The sequence below is a fragment of the Hemibagrus wyckioides genome, linkage group LG01 (assembly GCF_019097595.1).
Source record: "Hemibagrus wyckioides isolate EC202008001 linkage group LG01, SWU_Hwy_1.0, whole genome shotgun sequence".
In the NCBI taxonomy this organism is placed as follows: Eukaryota; Metazoa; Chordata; class Actinopteri; order Siluriformes; family Bagridae; genus Hemibagrus; species Hemibagrus wyckioides.
Window position 1 is genome coordinate 10555625 of NC_080710.1, and position 21858 is coordinate 10577482.

Here is a 21858-nt window from a genome sequence, read left to right on the forward strand (position 1 = left end):
CTGGTACACCATCATTGCCAGCTGGTAAAAAGGAAACTATTTCTGATTTACTGCTTCTAACACCAGCGTAGACGACGTTTAGATGGTAAAATATTAGCATTTAATAGCTGGACATTTAAATTAATATTACTCTGACCAGTGTACGATGATTACTTAAGATGAATTAATGTGTTCAGGTCACATATATTTGTTTATAAGCCAACTGAAGTTACAATATGTGGTAGCTTAGTGGTTAAGGTGTTGGACTACTGATTGGATGGTTGTAAGTTTTACATTTACGGCATTTAGCAGATCTAATTTTATAGAACTGAGGGTTAAGGGCCTTGCTCAGGTGCCCAGCAGGGGCAGCTTAGTGGACCGAGGATTCAAACTCACAACCTTTCGATCAGCAGGCCAACACCTTAACCACTAAGTTAACACATCCCCTCCCTTTAAAGCCCAAATCTACCAAGCTGCCAATGCTGGGCCCTTGAGCAAGGCCCTTAACCCTCAACTGCTCAGTTGTATAACAAATGTGATAAAAATATAAGTTGCTCTGGATAAGGGCATCTGCCAAATGCTGTAAACGGAATTTGTTTTTTGTTGTCATTCCTCTAGCGTGTATACACATACTGTAGTGTTTATTATCAGTGCATAGTATATTACTTCTACCAATATTATGTTCCATTTTATTATATTATTAATACAAGCATTATTCAATGCCAAGTTATTTATTTTTTTTAAATGCCCTACAACCACAATAAACTTTTCCATCATAACCAGAACACTTCGCCAGTCACAGCTCAAATACTCAAAAGGGCAAAAAACACTAACAACTGCTGCCATTACAGTAAGTGCACTGTTTAATATGTATTTCTCTTTTCTGTGTTTTGTATTATAATTACAATAAAATACAGCAATGTGCACGCATAACCCTTTGCAGCTATAACAGATTCAACTCTTCTAGGAAGGCTTTCCACAAGGTTTATGACTGTGTTTATGTGAATAAAGACTGTGAGCCAGTCCTTCTTGTCCAACATCAGTGCCTGACCTCACAAATGCGCTCCTAGTGAAATGGTCAAAAATTCCCATTAACACACTCCTAAACCTTGTGGAAAGCCTTCCCAGAAGATTTGAAGCTGTTATAGCTGCAAATCCATATTACTTTCATGTGCATGTAAAGGTAGACGTCCCAGTTTTGACCAGGCTCGCAGTCTCCGCTCTAATTCATCCTAAAGGTGTTCTATCAGGTTGAGGTCAGGACTGTCAAGTTCCTCCACACCAAACTCGCTCATCCATGTCTTTATGGACCTTGCTTTGTGCACTGGTGTGCAGTCATGTTGGAACAGGAAGGGGTCATCCCCAAACTGTTCCCACAAAGTTAGGAGCATGAAATTGTCCAAAATGTCTTGGTATGAAGCTGAAGCATTAAGAGTTCCTAAGAGTACTGGAACTAAGGGGTCAAGCCCAACCCCTGAAAAACAACACCTGAATTCAATGATTTGGAGGAGTGTCCCAAAACCTTTGGCAATATAGTGTATTTAGTAAATCTGCTGACAAATAACTCCTAAAATAAGACCATGAATGTTGGTTAACTAATGATGAATAAACAAAACTAATTGCTGACATTATGCTTAGCCCCTAAATGAAATCTAGCCGTCAGATTAATGAAGACTGAAATGAAGGTGAAATGAGACTGGAAGGAGTAAAAAAAAAAAGTACAAATCGTGTTCTGTATTAAAAGTCTAGTAAAGAAATACAGTTAAATACTATTTTCTATCATCTTTTTATTTGCCAAAACATATTTATTACCTGTGAAACTAAAAAAGAACAGTTGTATTACTGTATATTTACACTGTGGGTCTATAGACTAGGATAGAGTCCACTCTCTCAGTGACTCGCGCTAACGGACAAGTTTCTGTAAGAGCGATCTTATTGGTGGAATCGAACTGTTCTCTTGACCAATCACGTAGCGGGTTGTTGAAACGTTCCTAATATCATTTCAGGTCCAAAGCAGTAAGGCTGTATTCGGTGAGTTTTTCTATTTTCTACAGTTAAAACAGCACTTTAGGTGAATATCGCACTTATATATCTGTTCTAGTGTTTAAGCACTACTTAAGGTTGTTGGAGTTTCTACTGGGGGAGACATCCGCCGTCTGCGCTCGCGGGAGCGCCATTATTACCACCGAAGAAGCGGGCGCCGTCCTTCTTCGGCGCTTCTTCAGTCTCCGTGTTGTTGTTAAGTGTTTAAACAGCGACTCAGCACACACTGCCTCTGCCTTCAGCCCAAAGCCCTTATTATAAATGCTGACGGAACAGAAACATGACCGGTTCATGCGGTTGTTTTCCGACCAGCTCTTCAAGTCAATGACATTTCAAAATGCTAACTAGCGGCTCCGCGTTAGCTGTATTGCTAATGTTTGCACCAAGCTAGCATGCTTATTTTAGCTAGCATAGAGCGGCTAGCTAGCCCAAGGCGTTGGTTATGCTGACTGACTAGCTTGAAGTTCTAAACAGTCGCTTGCATGTTAGATGGTTTGTCACCGTTAGTGTAAAGTAGTTCGGCTCTTCTCGGGACTGAGTGATTGGTTATTGAGCTATTATAATGTCCCAATTAACCGGAAGTCCATTTATAGCATTTCATTTTGTTCAGCACAGAATACTGGCCTTTGGGGGTTATTATTGGTCATTTTAGGCTTGTACAAAGGTTACACATGAACCTCTTCTTCTTGTTGTCTTTTTAAAGACACGTCCTCTAAAATAAAATCTCATACTTCTTTACGTCATAACAACCAAGAGAGAACAAACCAGTATAAACCTCACTGTTTCTGTGGATGTTAAGAAGTAATCAAGGTCTCAACTGGTGTTGGAGAAAAGCAGAAGTTGCTCAAAATTCTCTGATCATTGTTTATTTCCTGCATTTAGTCAAAGGTGATGCTTAACTGGTCCGTCAGGCCTTTTACAGTAAACCTTATTCTTCTCATATACGGACTATTTTATAAACAATGTGTCAGATGGCTTGATCTATTAGTTTAGTGTTCGAACTTCTTGTGTCAGACTTAACCTGAAGAGGGCACTGTTATTGGTGTCATTGAGTACAGCCGAGTCCTGATTATAAAGATGGGTGAAAAAAATAAAGATCTGTTTCTAGATTTTAAATTTATTTTAAGTACACAAAACCCACATATTTCTACCTACAGTTATCGGTAGCTAGAAATCCCTATACATATTTTACATTTGAAAGTTTGCCCCTATGTTTTTTGCTGTTCTGTCTTCAGTGACATTCTGTTACAAGGGGATTTAATAAAGAGGCTAAATTCCCTCAATTCACATACATAGGGAAGGTTAGAGAATATACAAATGAATTGAGATAAAGTTGCTGTGTACTGTGTTGTGTGTGAAAATCGCAGGAGTATCTTAAAATGCTGAAACCAGCCCAATTAGCACCTACAACTATACCATGGTTAAATCCAATAAGACCCTCTTCTGATGTTTGATGTGAACATTAAGTGAAGTGCTTGATTATACACAGATCAGCCATAACACTAAACCCACAGGAACAGATCTGACCCGTTGAGGTATAGACTCCACAAGACCTCTAAAGGTGTGCTGTTGGTATCTGGCACCTTTAAGTCCTGTTAGTTGTGAAGCACAGCCTCTTTGTATTGGACTTGTTTGCCCGGTGCGGCCCATAGACTGAGATCTGGGAAATTTGGAGAGAATTTTTGCAGTGTGGCAAGAGGCATTATCCTGCTTAAAGAGGCCTCTGCCATTAGGGAATACTGTTGCCATGAAAGGGTGCACTTGGTCTGCAACATTATTTGTCAGTGGTCAGTGGTCATGCTGCCCCATACACAGCAGTGTATTCTGACTGCTTTCTATTATAGCCAGCATTCACTTTTTTAGCAATTCATGCTACAGTAGCTCTTCCACAGCATTGGATCTGGTAGGCTAGCCTTCACTTCCCATGCAAATCAATGAGCCTTAAGCACCCATGACCCTGTTGCAAGTTCACTTGTCCTTACCTGGACCACTTTTGGCAGGTATTAACCCCTGCGTAGCAGGGCCTGACATTTTGGAGATCTTCTGACTAAGTCATCTAGCCAACACAATTTGGCTCTTGTCAGAGTTGCTCAGATTCTTACACTTGGCCATTTTTCCTGCTTCTAACACACAAATTGCAAGAACAGACTGTTCACTTGCTGCCTGATATTTCCCACCTCTTGACAGGTGCTATTATAACGAGATAATCAATGTCACTGTAACTGGCAGTGGTTTTAATGCTATGGCTGATGGGTGTATATGTATAGACATATTGGTAATTGTTCAGGCTTAGACTTCCAGGTAGTCTGTCAGTTTTGGTCTATACTGATGACTACAGAGTGAAGTAAGTGTGCCACTGTGTATAACACAGTCCTCCATTCTGTTACTACTGTTATGAGTCACTCTGACTTGTTGTCTTTCTTAATGATCAGGATTTAATTACAGGGTTTGCGATATTCTTGATGATAAAATGTAAAGCATATTACACCTTTTAGTGACCTCACTGTGCTTTTTATTTGTGAAAGAGTTTATCAGATTGAGACAAATCAATCATCTGCAAGACGCCCTGTCCTCAAATCCCTGTTTAATAAGAATAATGTGTGACCACAGATTATTCACAGGTGCTAACAGGATCCTAATGCGTAGCTATAACCAAGTAAGACGTGGAAACTAGATTGATTAAAGCCCTGGAACTAGATCATTAAATCTTATCCACGAGTTAGTAAGGCATGAGAACTAGATCATTAAGACATGGTGATGAGATAATTGTCATGGCCACAAGTTAGTAAGGCGTGAGAATGAGATAATTAAGTGTTGCCACATCTTAATAAGGCACGGCCATTGTGCGCACAAACCGGCCTTCGCGTATACAACAACCAGGCATAATGACCACCTGCCTAATATTGTGTTGGTCCCCCTTTTGCTTCCAAAACAGCCCTGACCCGTCATGCACTGTGTATTCTGACACCTTTTTATCAGAACCAGCATTAACTTCTTCAGCAATTTGAGCAACAGTAGCTCGTCTGTTGGATCGGATCACACGGGCCAGCCTTCACTCCTAATGTGCATCAATCGTCACTTGTCTGCAGTAGGTAACATGTAGACACAAATGACTAATAACAATACCTAGATAGTTAAAGCTCTAAATTGTTTATTAATATAAAAATACAGTGTGATGGAAAATGGTGCAAGAAAAAATAAAGAAAATGAGTGAAGTTTTTTAGACATAATTTACAACTTCTTGTTCTCTCTACCCCTGTAATAGAAAAAGTCCTATGGGTTACTAGCTCATCTCCTTGCATAAGGATCCTATTCCCATATCTTACAAGTTGTGCACTATTTTTACTTAATCTAGAAATCTGAAGTTTTCTTCTTAACCAATGTTTGGCCTGTTTCTCTTAGGCTGCCATGGAGAGCTCGTCTGTGTACATGTGTTTCCCATGCTACCGGGAGTTTCCCACATTAGAGGAAGTGCTGACACACCAGCTAACCTGCACTGCTGAGAACACACAACCTCTGTCTGTTGGCACTGCTATAGAGGCTGCTGCCATCTCTGCTGGTCTACCACAGGTGCCATATCTCTCTCTCTCTCTCTCTCTCTCTCTCTCTCTCTCTCTCACACACTCACACACACACACACACACACACACACACAAATAAAGGTACTTGTTAGTGTTGTAGTTTTCCTACTAATACTATTATTTAGTTGCCCAGTATCACACTAAGCAGCTGTATCGAATGGCTAGCTGCTTCATACGTCTTGATCACATATTAAAATTATAATCATAATAATTAGTACTCACTGACTTTTAGGGATATGTTAATGTGAAATCTGCCCCCCCCTTTTTTCACAGCCACAGTTTAGTACCTGGCCATTGAGCACATAAACCTTGCTTAAAAGTTCAAGAGTTTAAGTTTAAGAGCTGAATTATTATGTAATCAGCTAATAGAGGCTATACTATAATAGCAACTCTTTTTTTTCCTCTTCCATTGATCGATGTTATGATATTCATTTAAATCAATTGGAGCTGTGCATTTTATAAATGGAATTTATTATTATGCCCAGCATTATTAAATTAGAGTAATGTCATCAACCAGCATGTCCCCGGGAAGTTAAAGGATCCTTTTCTCGTATCTTTGCTAATTTCAACCCTATTGCTACAATCCTATATAGCTTTAGGCACCGTTATTACCCAAGGTAATTACATACGATGCTAGTGAATGCCTCTATTTAGTTGAATCAGATTTTTTTTCCCCTCCCGAATGGTGCTTGAACGCACAGCTGTAATTATCTGAAATAGGCTCTACGTCGGAAGTGTTGCTTTTAAGGCAAAAAGATATTTGAAATGTAAATTGAAGTGTAATTCAGGGTTGCGTATACTTCCTAATTTTCCTCTTAATTATAGCAAGAAAATTACACACTAGAGTGTTTCCCTTTGTCTACTAATATCGGCGTACTCGCTGTAAAATTGTGATTTATTCATTTCTAAATGAGTGACTTGCAAAAGTGCATCACCTTGCCCTGGAGATGACCTTCGATAACCTTATACGCTGGGACATTAATAATAATTAGTCATGGTGGGTTTTTTTTTTTTTCTTCCTTTCATTAAAATGCCCCAGAAGGATAGCTGGATGTGACTGATAGAGACTCATAAAGCCCTTATCATCATATCTGATTGATTTTGAAAAAACAAAACACGCTCTCCGTCTCTTTTATAATATTGGCTGTTTGTTTACTCTTTTAGTTGTTGGGTCTTTAATATCTTCCTATATAAATAATATACCCTGCTATTACAGAAGTGTTATGAGAGTTGATGTTTTATCGTGGACACTGATTAAAAAATTCATGAGAACACAAATAGTTGCCTGAAGCACTAGCTTTTCCAGTGTCTCACTCAGCTCCCTAGCTCCCTAGGTAGTGAGTCAGTATATCGTGTACACTAGTTCAGGCACTGGTCAGGACTCATTACACTTTGGGACACCGATGAGTCAATTTTCCGGCGACATGACTACGTACTCATGATGTAAAACGTTACCGCTGGCGTTTAGCAACAACAGACACGTCCCATATCTTGAATAGAATTTCTGATGTCATTATGAACTATTATTTCAGCTTGATTGTAGGTTAGCGGATTTAAAAAAAAAAAAATCACGAAACACCTAAAAGTTGTATAAAGACCAGCAAAGGAAGTTAAAAATCACTAACGTGAGCAACAGCAATGACTCCAGGCTACTTGCATTTGTAAACGAAGTGGGCCGAGGGTTTGGCCGACATTTTTTTTCCGAGCTGAGATGCTTCAGAAAATATGACGCCATTTCCCATGCATTGTGGGATTCCTCAGTGAAGATAAATCATTCACTAGCTTCTCACTAATAAATGAATTCCAATGAATGCCTTATGAAACTTAAAAAAGAAAAAAGATAAGTCCATTCTTTCTCTTCATTATATATTGGACCCTCTCTCTCTCTGTCTCCTGATTGGATGCTAGCTCTTGCCCGTCTCTCAGTATTCAGACGTCTTTTGTGCCTTAAAGTTGGGGCATGCTCACTGTTTCACATATCCACCTTACCATTAAAATAATCATTGCTTTCATTTATTTCAGGAATTGCGAGAATTTGTGAATGTTGTGAGAGTTGCACAATATGTATTTTTTTGAATGATGTCTATAGAATGCTCTTCGCTTCTCTTTACTTCTATCTGACCTGTTTTAACAGACTATGAAAGGTCTATCTTTTGTGTTTTGATCTAAATACCCTGCCATCAGTAGCAATAGTCTATGAACGCTCAGACTATTTTTAAATGCTGGCACAGCACACAGCTGGCAGACGGCTTTCGCCTCGTCAGATAAAAAGGATGTCGCAGACTGCTCCATCGGATTACTGTAATACAACCCCCCTGCTGGGTCCTTCCCAAAGACTCCACAGTTAATAATGGTATCGAATGTGACATGAGAAAAAGCTGTGAGTGTGTTTACACTCACGAAGACCCGCGATTTGAATGTGGCATAAGGGAACGGTCTACTGAGGTTTGCTTCTTGGTTGCGACTCTAGTGTAGTGAGGGGAAAAAAAGGTAATTGAGATTGGCTTTCAGAATGTGGTGAAAGTAAAACGAGTAGACGTATCCAAGACGTTTGGACACTGAATTAAAATAATTTCCGATGGACACAAAGGAGCCTTTTATATAGATGGTACGCCTCTTTTGCTAGTACAAACAGGACGTAAAACTGTCGTTTAATTCGTAATGCAATTATGATTTTTAAGTGAACAAGAACAGCTTGTTTTAGAAAAATTCTCAATGGAACGTGACTTTCTGTTGAATTGTTCCTTCACGTTTTTTGTGTTGTTTCTCTCCTCCAGCTGGAAGCTCACTCAGTGTATGTTCCTGAGGTTCTGAGTGAAAGGAAACCTGTACCCTCCTCAGATGTGCCACGTGTCCTCTACCAGTGTGCCGACTGTGAGCTCCTATTTGATGCACTCTTGCTGTGGCAGCAGCACCGAAAGCTTGGCTGTTGTCTAGAGACTGGACCTGGACCTGGACTTGAACCTGAACCTGAAGATGGAACTGAACCTGAACCTGTACCCGGGGACGTGGCTGGCACTTTAGTGCCACAACCCGTCAGCCAGTTGGTCACAGAAGAGGGCGAAGTAGCCTATAGTGAACAGCCAGCAGAGTTGGAGGTGGAAGACCAACACCAAGCGTGTGTGGAGACTTTTACTCCAGTGAACAATGAATTAACAGAGATCAATTCTGAAGGTTTCCCGGGCAGCAGTGATCCCCCTGAGGAGCCTGCACCTCAGCTGCCTGAGTGCACTGAGCAGGAACCAGTGCCTGTGCAGGAACCAAGCCCGCAAGTGAGACGGAGAGGGCAGAAGAAGGCCAAGCCTCCCTCTAGCCTGCTGTGTGTGGAGTGCGGTCGCTGCTTCAGCTTGGCTTCAGAGCTGGTGACTCACCGGAAGACGGCGCACAACCTGAAGGAGGCCATCCACCGGTGCAACGTGTGCGGCGAGGGCTTCCTCAACACCACGCTCTTTCTCTACCACCGCAAACAGCATCGCAGTCAAACACTGGAAGAGGAGCAGAAAGAGTTGGAGGTGCCACAGCTCTCCACTGCCTTGCTGGAGGCCCCGGGAGAGGGTCTGCTCTTGCTTGCAACAGCCGGAGAAGGCCAGAGTCTGATGGAGATCACCAGCCTGGAGCAGACAGTATCCGATGCTGTTCCCATTTCTCAAGTGGAGGTGGAGCTCGATCCTGAGATTAGAAGCGAGGTCATGCAATCAAGCGGAGACGAACCTGTGCCTCAGGCAGTCGAAAGGGAACAAATAGAGGAGACAGAAGTCGAGGGGATTGTCAGCATGGAAGAGGAGGAAGTTGAAGGCAGAGCTGAGCCCATGGATGAGGAAGTAGTCGAAGAGAAACAAGTGGAAACTGAGACCAGCTGTGATGTGGATATGGCGCAGACAGATGAGGCAGCATCTTCAGTGCTTTCCACCCACCAGAATTTCCTGTGTAGTCAGTGTGGATGCTCTTTTAATGCCGAGGACGAGTTAGCAAAGCACCGCAGCAGTGAGCACGGCCTAGCGGAGGCGCTGCACAGTTGTGCAGAATGCGGCCTAGAGTTTATGAACACCACGCAGTTTCTGTACCATCGAAGAGAACATCGCAAGAACATACCCTCTCCGTCTTCTAGGCTGAACGCCACGCTCACCTCTCTGGCCAGACATCCTCCTCTGTCCCCTGCCCTTTTCCTTCGACGGCCAGGTCAGTGGCTGCTTTCGTTTATTTCTGTGTTTCACACTTCTAGACCTTTTGAAAAGAAAATCTTTCCTGTAAATTGAATACCATTCAAAATCTCGGTCAATTATTTAGAATTTTTTTATTTGTTTGTTCTAGTGTTATAAAATGCCTTATCAAAGCTACGTATTTTGATTCTTGAATCCGATTGGTTCACAATTGTCCATGCTCTATTAATCTTTTGTATAGCATGACTCTGACAGTAGTGTCACAAAATCCACAACAAACAATAAACCGATTTTAAAAATGTGCTGTTACAAGTATAAAGATATTTATTTAACATTTATGGAAGAAGTCATGGGTGTATGCACTTTATGCTGCTAATGTTTTATATATTCAGTGAGGAAACATTCATTTATTATTATTTATTAATAATGGTTGTATACTGAACGCAGTAGTGATAACACATATAGCAAGTGAGTCAGTGTTAGTCATTAGGAGAGGACCACAGGAACTAACGCTGTGCGAGACGCATATGTTATTATGAGTGAGTGCAAAGACATGCATACGCTTAGGGTAAAATAAAGATAACAAGAATCTTTTCATTTGTAGCACCATGATATTTGGTATATTAGGGTTCAGAGATTCTCACTGTTAGCACACAGTCTCATGTTAAGATATTAATAGTGGAAAAATGTCTTTTTAAATACTTTCACGTCTTTCTTTTTGAATATGATCAGATGTTCTCTAGAGGGTATGGTGGTTTAGTGGTTGGGGGTTCAAATCCCGCCTCCTTCCTGCAAGCATTTTTGATTTTGCATTTTTCTCCCTGTTCTTCATGGGTTTCTTTGGGTACTCCAGTTTCCTCTCCTAGTGTAAAGACGTGCTTTAGGCTGACTGGCATCTCTAAATTGTCCTTAGTATGTGAGTGTGTGTGTGAGACCCAAAGCCTTGAGTCCCCTGGGATAGACTACAGGCTCCCCATGACCCTGTGTAGGATAAGCACTACCAAAATGGATGAAGGAAGATGTTCTGTAATTACTCGTATCCCTTTGTTTTGCTTTTGTGAATGTCTGCAGCCCCAAAATGGTCTTTTAACTCATTTACTCTCATTACAAATGCCAGGATCAGTGGTTAGATGTGAATTGGGACACAGCCACATGTTCTCCTGTTATCGCATATAACTAGTAGGATTTTTATCCAGCTTGTGTTTGCCACAGGTTCGAAAGATGTCAGGTTTGGGATGTGAGGCTTGGTTTATTTCGTCATATTTTTACTTTTTTATTCAACAGTAGCCAAACCTATTAATGAAGTAAAAAAATAGCCAAGAATCACTGACATTAGCTAGTTAGCAAGCATGCAGGCTCTATGGCTAAAACATCTTCGATATGATTCTCTACTCTTTCAGTGCAGTTGGTCGCAAGCTGTTGAACAAGTTTTATGACAACATATAAATCTTATGCATGAAGCTTCCTGAACCAGTATTTTTCCCAGTATTAATGGAAAAGGCCTTTTTTTTCTTGAAGGAAACATCAACATTTTGTGATATTTAATATTTTGAAGATAACACCAGTCTACATAATAAGAATCAGGGATGTTTTTGTTTCCCTGTTTATCAAATAGTTTTTCACTCTTTTTCTTATCATTTTTTCCCTTCTGGCCCCTCAGACAACTCGAGCGAAACAACGCTTCACGATGCCACACTCGAGGCCACCGCCAAGCTGAGCCGCGATTGGTCACGCACACCGCTTCCCCATGAGTGCCCGCACTGCGGTCAGGGCTTCACGCGGCGCAGCCTCCTGCGTGAACATGTCTTCCAGCACACCGGCGAGAAGCTGTTCAACTGCAACGTGTGCAACAAGAGTTTCCCAACTCCCGCTGGCCTGCTGCGCCACAGCCTGTGCCACGGTCCACCACGCTCCTTCACCTGCCCCGTCTGTACCAAGACCTTCTCTCAGCCTGCCTCGCTCAAACGCCACATGCTCACCCACGAGGAGGGCACAGAGAAGAGAGGCCAGGGGCGAAGCAGAGTGCGTGGACGTTCTCCTGGAGACTCCTGTCTGCTCACCTGCCCTGACTGTCCAGCCAGCTTCAAGCTGGACTCACAACTTCAGCTGCACAGGTGAGTGTCACTGAACGTTTTGGCAGGCAGTAGTAGTTAATGATGCTTTAACAACCTCAAACTGGTGTGGAGGAAAGGACAGAAGACTTAAAATGAATGCTTTATAAGGTTTAGTTTAATATTCATCCTCACTCAAGTGAATGCATTTCCAGTGCGGTGCTTTTTTTCCACTGAAGAAAAATGTTTCTCTTAAAAAGTCATTTTTAGGATTTATCCAAGCGCCGTCCTTGACTAAATAATTTAATACTTGCCCTGCTGCTGCAGTGTTATGCTATTTAATAGCATTCTCTTTGAAACCATGTAATTAAAACCAGATCTCGTGACAGAAAATGTTATATTGGCTTGGGTGATTATCATATCGTGACCACTTAGATCTGACACGTTCTACATTCTGATGAGATTACTGTCTCTGAGCTACTTCCTAGTCCGGATATGACAGCTCTGCTCATGTCGAAGGCATACAACACACCAGTGTGCAGACAGAACATGAGATTTGAGCAGGAAGTGAATGAAGCTTCACCCTTGACCTACCTCATTACAAGGCATGACCTCATCAAGCCGTGTCTTAGAGATATTAATCAGTCCGTGTCAGTCCGGTCTCCAGAGGTCCTTTTTCAGATTATAAATCCAGCGAGAAGGGAATTTAAACCCGTAGATCGACTCAGATCTGACAACCGTGGTTCAGTTTCCGGAGGTTAGGCATTAATGGGGAAAGCGGTTATGCGCACAGCATACTAAAACCTTCCATGTTAAAAAAGTACCAGGCTCTCTTGAAACAATGCCTTCTACCTACATTATAACTAGAGTTTTCATGGCCTAGACTCGCTTATGTAATAGCGCTTATTACATACCACTATTGTAAAGGTTATTGTTTTTTAAGGATGCTTTCACATATGTCAAAATATAGCGTGTTCGGTTGTAGCAAGAAAGCAATCTGACCCTGAATCGACCCTGCCGGTGATTCCGAACTGAATATACGGATGTATTTTTGTTTGCAGGTTTGTTTTTTTTTTACTGTAGATGCTAGCCACTAAATTCAGCCTCGAGGCACAAACCGAGCCAAAGGACAGAGCGGTAGCGCTAGTGAAGCGCAGTATGTTCTGGCTGAATATTAATAACTTTTAAAAAACAAAAAGTGAGTCTACTTCTATGGAATTTAGACTGGCTAAAGTAGCATCATGAGATCATGAATAAAATCCTAAAACGATAGAAAGAATTGCCTGATGATCAGACTTGTGGTTCTGGAAACGGCTCACATTTCAGGTTCAAAAATCATGTTTACTCTCTCTTTTTTTTTGCCTCTGTTTTCAACGATTTTTGGATGCATTGTCTTTTGAAGGATCCAACAAATGCCTACAGCCCACACGGCTCGTTTCCAACTGTTCAACATGAGGCAGGATCTGTTGCTTGCGAAGATGCTTCAGTTTCTCGCTGCATATCAATTAACTTGTTAATAATAACAATAAGCTTTATGTAGCGTTTCAACCACGCTGAAAAATGATTCCAAAAATATTAATATAAATGAAAATATACACAGAGAAAATCAGCCAGTAAAGCTAAAAATTTTGAACGAATATATTTTATAGAATCAAAAATATATTAGATTTAATATTGCATTCTTTTTCTAGTACACAAGAACATGTATTTTCATCAGAGTTTATTATACATATGTATGTTTGTTTGCATATTCTATCTTGGAAGGAAGTTGGTCTGAAAGAGGGTTTATGACTCAAAGGCTGTTTAGTTTGGTGGATATTTTAAGCTCTTAAATATATACTGAGACCCATTTTCTAATACACATATTTCGCATCTACCTTTAGGGACTCTCGACGGGTAATACAGGTATAATACAGGTACCAACTGTGGCCTACTTGCTGCTGTGCACTCTGTGTATACCTGAGTATGTGCTGTGTGCCTAACCCCCCACCCCTCCATTAATACACACTAGGAACCAGCGCTTGACCTTGTTATGTAGACGATGTGATGCTCATATACACTGGCACCTCAGTGTACACACAGACATGTGTTCCTTTCAACTAATCATAATGGGTTGTGTCCCAAATAGAGATGAATCTTACAGTAAGAGACAGTGTGATTGTTAATAGAGGTTGGAGTTGAAAGATTATGCATAATGAGTTCTATTATCATGCACTCATTTGAATAATTTTGTTTGATTTCTTCCTTTTTTTTCTGCCTCAGGCTGTTGCACACTAGTCACCCTTTCCCATGCACTGTGTGTGGACAAGCGTTCCAGCGGCGGAAAGAGCTCGACCTGCACTCTCTCATTCACCAAGGTCAGTGGGGTGCACACCTCACACATCACAACCAATGTGTTTTCCTTGTCTAAATACACCATGGCCAAACATTTGTGGACACCTGATTATCACACCCATATGTGGTTGCCATAAATTTGGAAAAAACACATTAGGTTGTAGCTGTACAGTTTCCCTTCTCTGGAACTGTCACGCTGGAACCAAACCTGTTCCAGCATGACGATCCTCCTGTGCACAAAGCTAGTTCGTGATTTGCCTTGGTTGGTGTAAAAGAATTCGAGTGTCCTGCACAGAACCCCACTGAACACCTTTATCATGAACTGGAACCCTGATTTTGCACCAGTCCTCCTCACCCAACATCACTATCCAACCACACTAATGCTTTTATGGCTAAACGGTCAGATCCTCTATACTGACATTCTAGTATCTAGTGGGAAGCCTTCCCAGAATTGTGAAGCTTATTATTGTAAGAGGGACTAAAGTTGTGACTAAATCTGGAATTGTATGTTCAAATGCACATATGAGTGTTATTGTTAGGTGTCCACAATATTTTGACTGTATAGTGAATACACATAATGCAGAATCTGATCAGTGCCTAATACAGTATTGGATAAGAATATATATATATTCACATCAAGTCATATTATACGACTGAGATTCTCCCAGGATTGTCCTGCGATACAGTATTGCTCCTGTGGCTGAATTTTGGACACTTGTTTTTAGAGATGATCACATTCGAGCACCACGGTTAAGCATGTCAAGTTAAACACATTCGTACAAGTATACACCAACCAAGCAGTTCTTTCACAGCCTTTGGCTGCGATACTATAAAGCAGTTTTTGCACTCACACGTTGACTCTGACTCTGTGCCTCTCCCTCTCTCATACATCCACAGATCCCCTTTGATGAATATCCTTTTATTGATTGCAACTCAGACAGAAATGAATAAATGGGGTCAGAGGTCACATTGATTAGCTGCATGTATTGATAAGATCAGCTGCTGATCAGTCACTTTCTCATCAGGCTAATACCGGTCACTGGGGTGAGTGTGTGTTTGAGAGAGAGAGAGAGAGAGAGAGAGAGAGAGCGCAGTAGAGTGAGAAGATGGCAGTTCATTTGTGTAAGAGAGCGCATTTGAAGACTATAAAGGTCAAACTGTGACAGCGCAGCTGAATCTAAACAGCAGCATTGGATCTGTCATTGAGTTTCCAAAGTTCTATTTATCTTTGTATTTTATTTCTTTTGTCCTCATGTCTTTAGATAAAGCTGAGAGCAGCATGCGTTAATGTTTTTATTAACACTTTCTCTCTCTTTTTGTGCAGATAAGAGACGTAATGTTTGTCTCTGTTATGCTTTTGAACCTCTCCACCCTTCCTCTTCTTTTTCCTAGATAAGGAACCTAAAGTATATGTGTGTTTGTCTGAGAATTTCCTTTTTGCCTTTGTAGATAAGTGACAAAAGCTGTGTGTAGGTGCATCTCTCTCTCTCTCTCTCTCTCTCTCTCTCTCTCTCTCTCTCTCTAGATTTATGATCTCTGGTGTGTATAAGTGTTTTAATGTTTGAACCTCTGGTGTAATCCTGTCTCTAGATAAGGAACCTGTGGTGTGTGCTCAGTGTGGCTCTCAATTCCTGAACCAGGCCGTGTTAGATGTGCACATGCAGCGCTGCACTGGAGAACCTACTCAGCGGCGCCGTTACAAAGGTCATGGGCGTGGCCGAGTCGGGGGTCAGCTCGAGTGCGATATGTGCGGCCACCGCTGTGTGACGCAGGACGGTCTGGATCTACACCGGCTCTCGCACACGGGCCAGACGCCACTACGCTGCCCTCTGACGCCCTGCAGGAAAAGATTCGCCTCCAGCTCCTCCCTGGCACAGCACGTGGTGGCGCACTGCCGCGCACCGCTGTCCAAGAGGAACACCCCTCGCCGCTTCACGTGCAATTTCTGCTCCAAGGAGTTTGCCTACGCCTCCACCTTCGCTGTGCACATGCGCACACACACAGACGAGAGGCCCTTTGAGGTGAGTTTCTAGAAGAAAAACCGAAGATTTACTTACAAACTTTAATTTCTTAACTTAAAGGTGCAATACTTTCTTTAAACAAAATCTATAAAATCTCAAAAATATAAAGCTTTAAGCTGTGGCCTCAGCACACGTGTATTTAAGTGGCTGAGAGAAAATCTGAATTCTGGTACAGAATGCTTGCTGGTGTTTAGACGTGCCTCCTGTTAGTCAGTTTACAGACACTGGACTCTACAGGCCAACTTATATCAAGGAGCTGGAGCTTCATGAATATGGAAGGGAAAGGGAAAATTAAAAAAAATAAATTCAAAGGTGAACTAATCTTACCTAATGCATATCTAAGTTAATATAAATAAAACAAAATATTTGAATCTAACAACTATATTTAATGTAATACAATGATATAATATAGCTTAAAACAAATATATTTATTTTAAAGATTAATTTGATTATTTATTTGATTATCTACTTCCTTTCTTCCTTCCAGTGAGTGACAGCTCAGGGTCAGTCATTGTACAAATGGCCCTGGAGCAGATCAGATTGAAGTTTATTTAAAGGCCACACCGGGGTTTTCTCTGGGATTTAACCCTTTAACCTTCTGTTTACTAACCCATACTGTTATCTTCCAATCTACCACTCACTGTCCCCTATCTGTGTCCATTACTGCCCTGCTGTTATAGACACCGCTGCCTTTGCTTAAATAGAAACATAAATATTCAGTGTATCGAACCACATTCAGCATCTCCATCACTAGAGCTAATGTGTGAATGAACCAGAAAGTTTTTTTTTTTCTTTTAAATATATGAACTAAACATTTTATATTCATTATATATCTGCTGAATTCTTGAATTTGTTACTTTTTTTGTAACTTCACAGATGGATGATATACATAATCTAATAATAATAATAATAATAATAATAATAAAATTATTATTATTTGCCAAAGAAATATATAATCATAGCAGATGTTTATTTAACATTTATGGAAGGAGTCTCCAGTGTCAACGCTTTGTAATGGTCAGTAATTTTTCCATAAGAGGTCTATGTGCTTTGGAGTTTCTCACTAACATTACAAGCTGCTCTTTATTAATGTAAGAGAGAGAGAAGGGAAAAATAGAGAGGCTGGTAATGGAAAAGCTGTTTATAAGTGCTATGTAAGTGATCATGTAGACAATCCAAGACATAACTGCAAACCGTTAAAAAGTGTTAAATGTCGCACAGTAATAAATTAAAATGAACGTTGTGGGCAAATCACTGCAGTCTAGCTCCATTACACCAACCCACCGTTGATTATTTTCCTATAACAGCACACACTGACTTGTTTTATTCCTTACAAAATGACAGCAGATCATGATGTGCTAGATATCACTCAGTCAATTTTTCTTTTCTTATGAATATTTCTTCACAAAAAAACCCCCACTAGAGCTTAATAGTATGCTGCTGATTTGTGAGAGAGAGAGAGAAAAAAACCCTTTTCAGCAGAGAAGAATATTATTAAATTATTATTTGCATGACAGTTTTAGCCTACTACTCATTAAAACTTTATTTTTAGCTCATGCAGCTGGAAAGTTGCTAGACGCTACTAAGACTCAGTCCCGGTTAATGCAGTCAAAGATGTTCAGGCAGTAACTGATTCAATATAATGATAATGATGTAATGTCATTACGTTGCTCGGGTCATGCTGCCATCTGTTACTCTTGCTTCTTATTTTACTATTTGGCAAACAAGATGGGTTTAAAAAAAAAAAAAAAAAGGCATTTCATTTTGAGCTCATGTTAGAAGAATATTTGTGCATTGATGCATTGCTTTTTGTCTGACATAACAGGATATTGCTTATATATTACCACATGACCAAATGACACCGATTCTGGTTAACTGGCATGAATGAGTGAAAACTTTCACTGTAAAACTGTAATGAAAAACTATTGATTATGGACTGCATGTTGGCTTATGATGTGTGTCCTGTATTTATGTAACAAAACCCTGACATACACTGATGTTTAAATGGAGCACACTTATAATCTAATGTAAACAATTTAAAGCAATCACCTTCACTTATATGGTACCATGAATAACAAATAAGCATAATTAATTCAAAAAGCTTTTAGAGAAAAATTGACTTTCTCTCTCTCTCTCTCTCTCTCTCTCTCTCTCTCTCTCTCTCTCTCCCCCCCCCCTGCTCTCTAATTTCATTGTGTAACTGAGAGGTGATGTTTTTTTGCACTTGTGCAGAGGAACACTTCATTCTCTGTGAGTAGATAAGGACTCACTTCTATCCAGCGTAGCCTGCGTGCCAATTTGGCCTAGAGAAACAAAAGTCCAGATATGGAATCAGTCCTCCCACACAGGCAAAGGCACTGCGATCCAAAAATGACTTGCTCGTCTTCTTCTAGAGATTTATGTAACCACGTCATAATAAGGTGGAAATTCTCCTTCCCACTGCGAACATCCCAATCAGCATCTGGCTGTCCTCAGCTCCACCGTGACCACTGCATTTACTGATCATTGCTGAGTTTATTTACGTCTAACCCCATGAGCAGATCCACGTGTAGGAGGCTTGACGACTAACGTAATGCTTCAGCTGAACAGATTCCTTTCAATTTCAGAGGAAAAGCAAATACAAGTTTCGACAATTTAAAAAATCAATAAGTAAATAAACAACAGTATACTCTTCTGTTCATGTGAATTCACTGAGTTAATTTTTTTTACTGTGTCCCTTTCTGTCCCTATCCCACTTTTTTTCTCCTTTCTGTTTTTTTCTCTTTTTTCTCTTAGTGCACTCAGTGTGGGAAGCGTTTTCGGCAGCTTCCCCACCTGCAGGACCACGAGCGTATCCATAGTGGCGAGCGGCCTTTTGTGTGTTGGGTCTGCGGGAAGAGCTTTAGCGTGGCAGCGCGGTTAGCCGAGCACGCCCGGGTGCACAGTGGTGAGCGCCCTTTTGCTTGCCCTCGTTGCCCCACTGCCTTCCGCTCGCGCCCCAATCTCCACAAACACCTCCGCCTGCACGCTGGTGACCTCAGTGACCCCATTACCGAAGCCACAGCAGACCAGGACTCGGCCGTGCAGACCATCCTTCTGGTGCAGGAAGCCGCCTCACCTACGTCCTCCCTGGCCACGGCGTCTACCTCCACCGCTGTCCCCATCATTCAGGAGGGCACGCTGATGCCTGAGCAGCACGGTGCCTCTGTGGTGTTCCTCCATAACAACATCGCAATGCCTGCAGTTACCATGCCCGCCATATCAGTGGTGGCCGGCCAAGAAGTCCCGCACACCATCGAGTTCATTATAGAGGAGACTGTGTAGAGAGAGGAAGGAGGGGGTGAAGGGAATGGAATGGAAAGGAGACAGAGAGAGATTGGAGGAATTTGTGAAATGGCTTCAGAGATGGGCACAGAGATAACTTGAGGCTATCTAGTCACGAAAGAGAAGGAAAGAGAATGAGCTGAGGTTAAAACCTTACAGGATAAAAACCTTTCTTTCTGTACGTGTAGAAAAGAAAATGTTAGCTGATCCTCGGCTTAAATAGCTGTTACTTTTTTGGGACTAGCAGACCCAGAACTCATCGACTACACTGAAATTATAAGGAGGAAAATCGAGCATGGCATTTATGATCTTGTATATATTTGCACCACTCTGTCCTCAATTGAGTTCATCATTATTACCTTTGGCATGAGTTGCTCATAAAGTTTATAGTGTGTGTTTTTAATAAAACTATTTGGCTTCCTGGGGTTCCTCTGCTTGATTTATTCGATAAACACAGACATGATCATGTTTACCACACATCCCTTTCGCCTTTTTTTAAACTCGGCATCAATGATGAATGGGTATTTAGTATGGATAGATCATATTGAACATACACTATATAGCCAAAATTATTCGCTCACCCATCCAAATAATCAGAATCAGGTGTTCCAATCACTTCCATGGCCACAGGTGTATAAAATCAAGCACCTAGGCATGCAGACTGTTTTTACAAACATTTGTGAAAGAATGGGTCGCTCTCAGGAGCTCAGTGAATTCCAGCGTGGAACTGTGATAGGATGCCACCTGTGCAACAAATCCAGTCGTGAAATTTCCTCGCTCCTAAATATTCCACAGTCAACTGTCAGCTGTATTATAAGAACGTGCAAGTGTTTGGGAACGACAGCAACTCAGCCACGAAGTGGTAGGCCACGTAAACTGACGGAGCGGGGTCAGCGGATGCTGAGGCGCATAGTGCGAAGAGGTCGCCAACTTTCTGCAGAGTCAATTGCTACAGACCTCCAAACTTCATGTGGCCTTCAGATTAGCTCAAGAACAGTGCGCAGAGAGCTTCATGGAATGGGTTTCCATGGCAGAGCAGCTGCATCCAAGCCATACATCACCAAGTGCAATGCAAAGCGTCGGATGCAGTGGTGTAAAGCACGCCGCCACTGGACTCTAGAGCAGTGGAGACGCGTTCTCTGGAGTGACGAATCGCGCTTCTCCATCTGGCAATCTGATGGACGAGTCTGGGTTTGGCCGTTGCCAGGAGAACGGTACTTGTCTGACTGCATTGTGCCAAGTGTAAAGTTTGGTGGAGGGGGGATTATGGTGTGGGGTTGTTTTTCAGGAGCTGGGCTTGGCCCCTTAGTTCCACTGAAAGGAACTCTGAATGCTTCAGCATACCAAGACATTTTGGACAATTCCATGCTCCCAACTTTGTGGGAACAGTTTGGAGCTGGCCCCTTCCTCTTCCAACATGACTGTGCACCAGTGCACAAAGCAAGGTCCATAAAGACATGGATGACAGAGTCTGGTGTGGATGAACTTGACTGGCCTGCACAGAGTCCTGACCTCAACCCGATAGAACACCTTTGGGATGAATTAGAGCGGAGACTGAGAGCCAGGCCTTCTCGTCCAACATCAGTGTGTGACCTCACAAATGCGCTTCTGGAAGAATGGTCAAAAATTCCCATAAACACACTCCTAAACCTTGTGGACAGCCTTCCCAGAAGAGTTGAAGCTGTTATAGCTGCAAAGGGTGGACCGACGTCATATTGAACCCTATGGATTAGGAATGGGATGTCACTTAAGTTCATATGTGAGTCAAGGCAGGTGAGCGAATACTTTTGGCAATATAGTGTATCAGATGGGTCAGAGATCTTATTCAGAAAAAAATAAAAGGTACTAATTGTAAAATAGACATTTATTTACTTTTAACTTTGTTTCTGTAGTATTTGATGTTACTTCTGACTGGCACTTATGAAAACATTTTCTTAATATGTATAAATCAATAAATAAATATCGAACAGGCATAACATTATGACCACCTGCGTAATATTATGTTGGTCCCCCTTTTGCTGCCAAAACAGCCCTGACCTGTCATGCACTCTGTATTCTGACACCTTTCTATCAGAACCAGCATTAACTTCTTCAGCAATTTGAGCAACAGTAGCTCGTCTGTTGGATCGGATCACACGGGTCAGCCTTCACTCCTCGCGTGCATCAATGAACCTTGGCCACCCATGACCCTGTCACCAGTTCACCACTGTTCCTTCCTTGGACCACTATTGATAGAAACTGACCACTGCAGACCGGGAACACCCCACAAGAGCTGCAGTTTTGGAGATGCTCTGATCCAGTCGTCTAGCCATCACAATTTGGTCGTTGTCAAATTCGCTCAAATCCTTACACTTGTCCATTTTTCCTGCTTCTAACACATCAACTT

The 21858-nt window shown here is 41.6% G+C and overlaps 1 protein-coding gene across 2 annotated transcripts; it reads left to right on the forward strand.

The window, feature by feature from the left end:
* The first annotated feature begins 1940 nt into the window (after positions 1–1940).
* Positions 1941–19892, forward strand: znf574 (zinc finger protein 574). 2 transcript variants are annotated; one of them, XM_058398216.1, is made up of 7 exons: positions 1941–2010; positions 5425–5592; positions 8381–9782; positions 11424–11877; positions 14077–14171; positions 15739–16169; positions 18945–19892. In XM_058398216.1, exons 2-7 carry the CDS (start codon positions 5431–5433, stop codon positions 19470–19472), a joined length of 3072 nt encoding a protein of 1023 aa, XP_058254199.1. In that variant the 5' UTR covers positions 1941–2010; positions 5425–5430; the 3' UTR covers positions 19473–19892. The 2 variants fall into 2 exon arrangements, with proteins under 2 accessions (XP_058254199.1, XP_058254190.1); XM_058398207.1 differs by lacking the exon at positions 1941–2010 and adding an exon at positions 2902–5110.
* The last annotated feature ends 1966 nt before the right edge of the window (positions 19893–21858 follow it).